The sequence below is a fragment of the Acartia tonsa genome, chromosome 4 (assembly GCF_053477335.1).
Source record: "Acartia tonsa isolate MP-2025a chromosome 4, ASM5347733v1, whole genome shotgun sequence".
Lineage (NCBI taxonomy): Eukaryota > Metazoa > Arthropoda > Copepoda > Calanoida > Acartiidae > Acartia > Acartia tonsa.
In genome coordinates this window covers 9,588,018-9,599,176 of record NC_137263.1, presented here as the reverse complement: position 1 = coordinate 9,599,176, position 11,159 = coordinate 9,588,018, and the positions used below count along the sequence as shown (strand labels likewise).

At 31.9% G+C, this 11,159-nt stretch overlaps 2 protein-coding genes across 2 annotated transcripts in view; both read left to right on the top strand.

Annotated features, from left to right (window-relative positions):
* The first annotated feature begins 15 nt into the window (after positions 1-15).
* LOC145315988 (uncharacterized) lies at positions 16-9,088 on the top strand. The gene is made up of 12 exons (XM_080156239.1): positions 16-165; positions 644-756; positions 1,014-1,129; positions 1,272-2,952; positions 3,637-3,705; positions 3,924-4,111; positions 4,562-4,710; positions 6,384-6,487; positions 6,852-6,966; positions 7,242-7,601; positions 7,979-8,100; positions 8,826-9,088. Exons 1-12 carry the CDS (start codon positions 91-93, stop codon positions 9,082-9,084), a joined length of 3,351 nt encoding a protein of 1,116 aa, XP_080012365.1. The 5' UTR covers positions 16-90; the 3' UTR covers positions 9,085-9,088.
* A 267-nt stretch (positions 9,089-9,355) lies between these two features.
* Positions 9,356-11,159, top strand: part of LOC145315990 (8-oxo-dGDP phosphatase NUDT18) — a 45,966-nt gene continuing 44,162 nt past the window's right edge. The window contains exon 1 of the mRNA XM_080156242.1: positions 9,356-9,471. The gene's annotated coding sequence lies outside the window, so the exon portion shown is untranslated. The remainder of the gene's footprint in view (positions 9,472-11,159) is intronic.

The window sequence follows — 11,159 nt, the reverse complement described above, 5'->3', positions numbered from 1 at the left end:
TTTGTCAAATAAACTTCAAACAATCAACACTTAGTTTTCATATTTTCAATTTTAGACAAAATGTAAGTAAAATACTAATACACAGCTAAAATGCCAAAACCAATATATAGCAGAATCTTCGCAGATAATGAAGATAATCTTCCTGCCAGCCAAATTATTGACGAGGTATATGCATTTAAATTAAGTGTGACGGCTCATAAGTCAAAAAGGCGAATAAAAAGCTTTCTTACGTTTAGTATTGGTCGGTATGTCTGTAGTGGAAAGCTTTAATTGGAAATACTGAAAAGTAAGAATCATCCATCTTTTTTTTGTTGCTACTTTTTTTGATTTTTTGTGTTTGATTCATTGAGCTTCGCTTTTAAGTATGTTCTCATCCTTGTGACATATTTTAAAATACATTAAAGCAAATGTATACCTTTTAGAATTAATCTTAAAGCCAAATAGAAATAATAAAACTCTGATCATATTAAATGTCTTCTTTAATCAAGCAACAAACAGCAAAATATAGGATTTAAAAATAGGTTTGATAGAATGGAATCAATAATATTGTCTAAAATTATTTCTAAAAAATCTGTCACATTTAGGTATGAATTGTTTTTATTTTTTAATTTCAGTTTCCATAATAATTTTTCATGTGAATTAGGGAGAAGAATCTGATGACGACTTTGCTGCGAAGCTTGCTCGTAGACAACCCAAGAGGATTATCCGCAAGGTGACTCCTAGAACAGACACCTCACCCATACTTGGTAAAACTAGGTATAGCGTTTCATATAAATTAGGAATAACGTTTTTTTATTGCTTAAAAAGGTCTTTTTTTAGTTGGCTTGTAGTTGTACAGTTTATGCATAAAAACCAAAGTTGTTTTTAGTTGAAAAATTTAATTATAATCTTCTAAAGTAACACAATTTGCTTTACTTAACTAAGTGTTAATTTTTTTATTTTAATCGCCTTCATATTGAAATCTATCTGCTTAGCCCTATTATTTCTCAATGTCAAATTTATTATGTATACAGAAAAACTCTGGAATGGGAGAATTTAGGAAGAACAGACATTAGTGCTCTCCTTGATAAAGATCTTGAAAGACTCAACGCCAAGGCTAGTTCTAGTATAAAAGCAAAAAATCATAATGGTAATTTTTAATTATATTTCATATGAAACTAACATAATATACATATACTTAAGAAACTAGGCACTGAAAATGATTTATTCTTTACATTTTCAAAAACATAACATGTTGATTTTAATACCTTCTAGATATTTTTGTTTTCTAGGAGCACCTAGAAGCTTATCAAGAAGTTTGCAAAAGCCAAGAAAAGAAACCACATTTAAAAATCATCAAACTAATCCAAAACAGCCATTGTCAGAAAAAAATAAACATCTAAGATCTTCAGAAACGCCAAAGAATACAAGTTCTGAAAAGGCAGGAACTAATAGTGTTGTGGCAAGCAACCTGACCACTCCTGTCACCAGCAACAATGTTGCTGCTGGCGCGGAGGAGCCCAGCTCTCCAATATTAACCTCCAGAATCAGATCCAAAGGTCCTTCCAAGCTCCAGCTACCAGTTATTCCAATTCTATCAGATTCAGACAATTCAGAAGATGAACTTATGTCCCCTGTTTTTTCCAGAAAAAGAAAACTCCCCGAAGATTATTCCAATCAAACTAGAAATGTTAGACGCAAGCTTATTGAATCCGTTGATGCTAGAGAAGAGATTGAATTGCATAATAATGGCGACGGTATACACATTAGAGAAAACAAAGAAAATGTTTCGAATTTAAATTCAATATTGTCAGATTCTTCCAGTGATTGTGATATAATTGAGGCAAGTGACACCGAGGAAAAATTACCCAAAAGAAAGTTGTTTTCAAGCCTAAAGAAGGATTTAGATGTCAAAATTATAGAGGATACTGAATCTGAAGGGAATGATTCTGCTGATTCTACAAATATTTTAGTTCCAGATTCCCCAGCAACTCCAGCAACCCCTGAAATTCCAGCCTCACAAATTATTCTTTCTGATGAGGAATTTTCAACTGAAGTGAAACCAGTACCGACTCCAGGAAAATGTAGAAGAATAACAAGGTATGCATTTGACGAGGAAGCAGAAAATGCTGTGGATCCTACCAGTGTGGCTGCTCTTATTAGATCTGAAAGCAAGGTGAGCATATCAAGTGCGGGCAGTGCATTTGCTTCACAACCTTCCACTTCCAGCTTACTATCTCCTCCTCTATCAGCCTACGAACAGGTTATGATGGAAAGATTGCTCAAGTCAGCAAAGAAGAAGAAGCCCATCAAAGGAGGGTTGCGTACACGGTTAGAAAAGACGGTTTCCCTGAGCAAGTCATTGCGTTCCATGAACTCTGATAAAATATCAGCACTGAAAACAAAACCAAAAAATGCCATTATTCTTCGGGTCACACATATTGAAATATCTCCTGTTTCTGTCTGCAAGATAACCGGTCATGATATTTTTACAAATAAGAATTATTTTCTCTTTGTAAACATAGATATTTGTTCCAAAACTTTAAAGCTCAACGATACAATTCGTATTTTACGGCCCTGGTCAATTGTTGAAAAGCAAGACAAGAATATGATCATTGGAGTTCTGAGGTTTGATATTCTCACAAAAAGGGAATTGAAGGAGTTACTTGGAGATAACTTTGAAATTGAACAGAATGATATTGATAGTCTTAGCGTTAAGGATTCTCCTGATAAAGATACTAAAACGTCTGTGGTGAAGAAGATTGATAAAACTATTGATATGAGATGTGAATGTATTGTAAAGGGAGTTGGCAATATTTGTTGTAAATATGACGGAGCTCCTTGTCATAGTCTAATCAAATTTAAAGCCCTGGACAGAAAAAGAAAAGCCACGCTGAAAAACCGATACAAGCTCCGACCGTCAAAATCGCGGCGTCCAGCAATTATTCACAGGATGGCATCTATTCATAGAAGGTAAGATGTTAAGCAGTTTACATCTGGTAAGTTGTTAAAGAAACTAAGAAATTTATGGATCATATTTTACAATCCTCATATAAAAGTAACAGGATCCCTGTCTGTCTGTACTGAAGGTTTCGTTAACCGCTGAACCTATTGGTACTCCTTTACAGATTTTCATAGGTCCTGGGAAGATTTATAGCTATTTTGGGGGAGGGTACCAAAACCCTCCCAAGAGAAAATGCCAAAAAAATTACTAACCCCACCTAACGACAAAATATTTTTTTTTTGGAAAACAACTGATCTTAACATAGATCGAAAAGAAAACATTTCACATGCCGCTAGAGGCCTCTAGGGGCGTGCCCGCTAGTTACAAATATAGTAAATAAGTAGCTCATTTAGCGAATTCAAGTAAAAGTTATTGATCCCAGTACTTAATTTGTAATAAAAAAAGAAACATATTTAATTTATTTAAATGCTCAGGTGCTCAATTTTTTAAAAAATGCATTTAATATTTAATATTTTCCTTGGAAAATTAATATCTACATGGCGAAAATTAATTTTTAGTTGATCAGATTTATAACTTATCCAAACTAAATGCAAAGTAAATAGGTATAAACTCGAAACTTATACTTTTGCAATCATTTTTAATATACCATTTCTATGTCATGTTATGAACATTTCTATTCTTATTTGTTACAGAGAAGCCGATTCTGCTTCTGAGTTAGTGAGAAGATATGGAGGCATGTTTGTCACCCCGGAGAGTCAAAGGTAGATTTTTTGGGGGGTGGACAAATGCGAAAACATTTTATGTCGAATTTTTTAAAAATTTCATTGATTAATTTGAAACTAATTGAAAATACCTCATTTGTTAAAAATAAAGAAATGATTATATAAATTGTAAGGTAACACTTAATCCCTTGACTCCCAACCGAAGCAATTATGCTCAGAGAATTGGCCCTTATCTTATAAGAATATTTATTTTTTAGCCTGTCCTACAACCCTCCTGGAATCTTGCAGCTTCGGATCCTGCAGCCACTTGTTCACCTTAAGAATTTTGGCTACAACAAGGACATTGATATTGGATTCATCGCAGAGGACAAGATTGGACATTTTGTTATTGTCAAGTTAGATGCAGATTTGACTCTAAAGCCTGGAGAATGGAAACAGTTTGTAGGTAAGCGTGTGGATATATGTTTCCAGAACCATTAAATAAATTGGTGATTTCTCTGTGGATTGAACATTATCAGGATAATTAGCTCCACCCAACCCGCTGATTTAAGGGGAAAGAAACCAGAACTCTATTTAATATCTACCTAGAATCATTCTTATGTAGTTGGGTTTAATTGATGTTGCTCCTAAAGGATCATCGATGCTGGATGAACACAGGGCACATCTTTCGTCTTTCCCTTACATATATTACCTTTATCAAATTAAGATTTGTCTAATTCCCCGAAAGTATTAACTTAAGTATTATAAATCATTAGAACAGTACAATAATACATTAAAACAAGCTTCTCTTCCCATTTTAAAGTTTTTTCATATTTTATATACAAACTTTCGACCTATGTACCTAGTTTAAATATAATCGAGACTATCACCTTAATCTACAATTTCTTATATTAAGACGGCTGCTGGGATGAGTTAGTAGGAAGTATTATCCGAATATGTGGAATTTATCCACTGAACCGCGTGCTAACCACAAGGTCCACCACGTTTTCCCGCTTTCTGTCCATGTTTCACAGGACTGACCAGACTTATGTTTATTCTCTCAAGGTAATCAATTCAATATTTGGTATTTTTTAGCAGGTAGTAAAGTTATTTAGTAAATTTTGAAGTAAATCAAAATAACTTTAATGGTCAGATTATTATATATTTTTTCACAAAAGATGTTATATAAGAAGTAAAAATTGTGATAACAAGGACGACAACATCCATAAAAGCGAAGCTCTTAAACGTTAGGACTAACGAACATTAACACTTGTAAAGTGTCAGAACTAAATAATCAGTATATAAATGTAAAAAAGTCGTCACAAAATTGTAAGTAAATCTGTTGAAAAAATCTTTAAACACAGGATAATGTTTAAGGATATACTTACATGTTTAGTACTTGATTATACAGCATGACCCTCGAAACGGTATTTTTAAGCATCTGCAGCCCTTATTTCTCAATGAATTATTAAAAAATGCATATGTCCTTGTTCTCTATAGTATTCCAAGTAAGTAGATATAAAAATATTTTTTTTACCTCCATTAACACCGGAGATTTTTAGTGCTAAAGTTTTGCAAAAGTGACTGAGGAAAAAGTAACTTTTAACATGATACGACTTTTTTAGCAAAATTAAGCTAGAAATCCTTTTATTTTTGTTACTAGCAGAAACTTTATACAAAAATGAAATAAAAAATTTAGTTTTTGAGTAAAAAGCATTTTTTTACACATATTTTTTGAGTCTTTTTAGTTTAATGATATTTTGAAAAACTTACTTATTAGGCAAAATTGTTTAAGATTAAAAAACCAAATAAATCTCTATGAATATAGCAGGAAAATTGTTTTTGTTTCACAATCCTAACTTTAATAACAAAAAAGTTATAAAGAAAATAAAAATAAAACATAATGATTTTTTAGTCTAAAAAGCTTAATTTACCCCTTATTAAATAATTGAGATGTCAGAAAAGTAGGCGGAGCAACTGTCATAATTAATCCTTTTCTATAAATAAGGGTTAATAAATAACCTAAAATTTGCAAATAATCAATTCATTCAGTAGTATTTTTTGCCATCAAAAATTTATATTTTTGGTAGAATAAAAAAGAAATATTTAGTTAACTTGTTTTTCTTTGTGTCTCATTATTCAGTTGCCAGAAAAACATAATATAACCGTCCAAAAAATAAGAGAAACAAAAAAAAATTCTTTTTCTCAGTCACTTTTTCAAAACTTTAGCTCTAAAAATCTCCGGTATTAATGGAGGTAAAAAAAATATTTTTATATCTACTTACGTGGAATACTATAGAGAACAAGGACATATGCATTTTTTAATAATTCATTGAGAAATAAGGGCTGCAGATGCTTAAAAATACTTTTTCTAGGGTCATGCTGTAGAGATGCTTCGCTTATAACATTGTACTTTGTTGTCCTGGGAATCAGTATTGCAAAAATCAGATCAATTGGATAATTATAAGTTAAAAATCAACATGTTTAAAATGGACGTACGGACATTCTGATAACTATTATAGAGTTGCTACGCTTTCTAAATCGTACCTATTTACTACAGGAACCACCATGCAAAGATTGAAATCGATAGGACAATTTAACATGCCTAAATTAAAGAAAAAAGCTATCCGTTACAGAGTGACGGACGGGCCGACCCTAATTATAGAAAAGCTTCGCTTTTAAAAATATCTATTCATTATCAGGTTGACATATCGGATTTAGTTTTTAATTTTATCTAGGTTTATCCTTCTTCATATCACAAAATAATTGGAAGGAACCTGACAAACCTGCAGGATACACTGTTGCTGGATATTTTAGACATTCCTAGGCCTATGAACTTCAGGTTTATTTTTAAATTACTTTTTTTTTCGATGTACCTATTTATTATATTTTCTTCGTACTTCGTAAAGTCGTTCATATTACATCCTGCTATTTTAGTAGGGTATTCTTTATAGTTTCCAACCAAGTTGAAGTTCTCCCCCCCCCTCTCTCTCTTCCAATTCTTTTTCCAATTCTGAGAAAAAAGCAAATAAAAAGTAGGCAGTTTATTTTGGCAGCGTCGGTTCCGCTGCCGGTTCGTCACATTTCCACATTTAGCAACTTTCATGGCTAATTATAGCGTTCTAATCCTGTTTTTAAGTCTAAGAACACATACTTAAATGAATACTTATCATTTTGGACCCCACCCTTCTAGTCCAATGATATAGGATCCAATTGAGATGTATAGTAGTGCACCACCACGAGGAGGAGTCAGGAAGATTTCTTCTTGTTCATACACAGAAACATATCACTCCTGTATTTACAAAGATCATGTATGCCAGGGTAAGCAATACAATATAAATTCAGCTAATTTAATTTAGGCCATTTATATTTATATCCCCTTTTCTCATAATTCTCTGATAAATTAAAACAAGTCAGTGTATTTTTTTAAAACCTGAACTAAACATCTCTTTTACTTGTTACCAGAACTACATTTAAATCTTAGAGCCGTCATTTCCCTTTTTAAGGTTTTTTAATTTATGGTTCATCAACTTAAACTCTTAAATTTCATTATTTGTTAAGATTTGTTAATCACATTAACTTTTATATAATATCAGGAAACAAAGGTGCCAAAGTTAGAAGAGTGTCCAGCCCTGCTGAGCCTGTATGGAGTATACCTGCATGGAAACAAATTCATCCTGGATGGATATTCTGCCTGTGTTGTTACACAGAGAAATATCTCCTTCCCTTACAGTAATACTCTACAAATATGGACACCTGATCCTAATTCGTTAGATAAGTTAAACGATGAGGTAACAGATGAAAAGACAAATGAAGGTGATTCTTCAGATGATGAGGCAACAAAAATGATGAAACTGAAAGAGGAACTGGCAAGGTTGTTGGATAAATCTAGAAAAGAACCAGTTGAAATAAAGCCAGAGATTCCAAACTTCCAATTATTGCGGATAAAAGGAGAGGTCAGTATTTATTTTTCTAGTAAACTAAAATTGTTTAATGCAAAATCTCTCAAACTGCTCATTTTAAGCGCGAATTCTCAAGTTGACTTTCAGTAATACAATGCTATTTTTATCGTAATTCTTAAAGTTGTAATTTTGTTATGCCTGTTCAAACAGTTCAACCTCTGAACCGATTAAGTTCTCCATTTAAGGAAGGCTTTAAATAGGTCCTGGCATGGTTCAAGTCTTTATATAGTTTGGGCTATATTTCTGTCCTCTCCCTTCAAATACAGAGCCCGTGGGAACTAGAAGGGCATCATCTAGTTTTTCAAATTTTTAGTTTTAGGTATACTTACAATTTTTTGATAATTTTTACATTTTTCTACAAATTTTTCTAGATTTCAAGTGTCTGTTATGAGGACTGTATTCAGTGGCTGGACTGTGGTGAGTGTACCTGTAAAGAAATTCTGGAGCTGCCAGATGAAAGACTTTGTAATAGGTGTCAGGCATCCTTTATCAGGTCAGGATTTCTATACATATATGGATGCAATAGCAATTTTGACCATTAAAGATTTTAATGAAATGGGTTGAAAATTATTTTTACTGGAGTAAAAGTTTCTCTACTGTCCAGTTTATTTTAGGCGTGTATTTTGACGGACGTACTGGCAGACCCAAATTGTAGAAAAGCTTCACTTAAAAATTGGGACAAAAACTGGTACTAAAGAATATTAGAAGAAATAAAGTCCTAATGTTTATCTGAAAATTATATACTTATGCATTTTATGCCATCGTGCAATTAAAACAATAATTTTTAAAAGGCATTTTAAACATATTTAAGTAGGTATATTTTATTACATTGTTAAATTCTAATTGGTTATTTTAGATATATTTTGTTTTAGTGCGTAAATAATAAACCAACCAAGTGTAATGTTGTTAAATTATAAATGATGTAGTGTTATATATTACAGGTCATATGACAAACCCAGGAGTGGACACTTGCCCTAACGTATTTTAAACCATCTTATGGGTTTTTTAAATGCCTAACCCTTGGGGCGGGGGGGAGCTTATTTGTAAATCATTATTCATATCTTAAACTAACCTAACCTGTATAGAAATACTGAATCATCTTAATATTTTAGACACTCCTGCGTTTGTCCACTCTGACGTTTGTCACTCCTGCGTTTGTCCTGGAATCATAATACACACATGTACAATTAAAGTACAATTAATCTTTAATTTGTTTAGAAATAACATCAAGCTTGTTGTGATGATTTGTGGTATAAAAGTTGAACTCCTTCAGTCAACAGCCTACAAACTGTTCTCTCCTGAAACAACCAGTATACAGCTCCATGATATGACTGACAACCCTGGGGAAGAAGAGCACGAGGCCCGGCTCAAGTTGTATGACTCCTCCCTGCAGCCTGGCATGGTTCTGGGCAAAACTGTCGATATTCTGGTTTTTAAGATGAATCATAGTAAAATATGGTTACAGGTTCCAAGTTAAAAATGTATGATTTATAATATAGAATACTCTCAAAGTTTATCTCAACCAACCAAATATTTTTTGGCGACATTAGAAATTTGTGTGTATCTAAGCATGTATTTAATTTAAAGGTATACCTACTTATTGCAAATTTTTTGTTATATTATATATTTTACATTCTCAAACTATTTGCCATTAAAAATTCTGTGATACTTTGATGTGAAAACAATACCTATTCTGCCATTTAAAATTTTTGTATAATTTGATAGTTTATTAAAGATTCTATTTATTTCAGATAATAAATTTTCATTCCGACGTGATTAATCTAAAAATTAGTTTATAAACAAATATTTTCAATAATGTTTTATGATGCATGCAGCTGGATTTCCTGAAATAAGAGAAAACCAGGTAATTTTAGTTTAGATTTTGTAGATTTTGTCATTAATACCATTTAATTTTGTACGTCTAACATTTATTAAAATACGTTGAACATGTAGATAGATAATTCACCTTCTGCTGGCCAATAGTTTATATAATTAAAAGATGTGTAAGTACTCGGGTTTATAAGGTTCTTGGCTTGGGAGCAGTACAATCCTTATATTTTTCCAGAATAATATTAAAATGATCCCAAAAATTTTTGCACTCAAGTGATAAGTAAATAGCATGTCTCAAAAATTGATGTTTGAAAACTTGATGCTATGATTAATATTTTTAATTTTTAATTATATATTCTGATATATGTACAAGGATGACACCATCTACAATTAGCGAAATAAATATAAAATGGACAAAGTGAGTTATAGAGCAGATGTTCAGTTGTCATAACAAAGAAAAGAAAGAGAGATAATATGCAAAAACTCAAAAAAATCACGAAACCTTTTAAAAATAAGGTTAATGTCTTTTAAAGCATGACAGACGGACAAAACGTTGTATATACTAGATGCATATGTCATAGGAATCTCTACTGAAAACTTCAGCTGTCTATCTTCAATTGCAACCGAGAAATTCTTATTTAATTTCCCCCATAGCGTTAAGGACTGACGGACAGACAAAATGAATTATAGAGCAGCTTCGCCAAAAAAAAATTTTTATAATCAGTTATAATATTATCTTAACTAGAAGGAAAACTATGGAAGGTTTTTTATGGAATCTAAAATTAAAATTCCTACGAGGTCCTCTTTCCTAAAGCTCAAATACTTTGCTATGCTGCCATAAATTCCTAGAATAATTGTTATCTTTCTATCTACTAAAATTTAATTGAATTTCTGCAAAAGCATTCTTGAAAGATATTTCAGGTTGCACAAATCTTTTAGCATTACATTGCATATACAAAGATATCGTTGGTCAATAATCATCTGCTCTGTAACTCACATGGTCCGTCTGTCTCTATACGACTTAAAATTTCTGTGAGGAAAATGTGTTTTGCCCAACTGCTCTTAAAGATAGATGCTTAGTTTTTTGTGTGAAGATTTTGCCGACATATTATATAGTCGTCGTCAGCCTGCCTGTAATGCTCCTTACGACTTAAAATTTAATTATTTAGCTACTATAGGTACACCACGGATTATTTGTGATGATTCTCTTGGTGCGACTGTTTTTATTTAATGCTTATAATACAAAGTTTAACATAAAGTATTTATTTTAAATTCAGAAATATCATAGATATATATTATACATACATCATTAAATAAAACAAGGATGAAAACATCCATAAAAGCGAAGCACTGAAACGGTAGGACAAACGGACTGTAAAGTGTCTGAACTGAATAATCAGAATAATGAATATAGAAGTATAAGAGTCGAAGCAAAATTGTAAGTAAATTTGTTGAAAAACTGCTTGATACAGGATAATGTTTATGGACACACTTACATTTTTAGGACTTGAATATAGAGTTGCTTCGCTTATAATATTTCCTTGTTTTCCCAGGAATCAATATACCAAAAATCTGATCAACCAGATAATTAGATCACATAAAAATTTGTTGTTAAAAAAGTAAAAAAATCAACATGTTGAAATGGACTTACGGACATTCTGGTAATGATTATAGAGTTGCTACGCTTTCTAAATCGTACCTAACTCCTACAGGAATCATCAT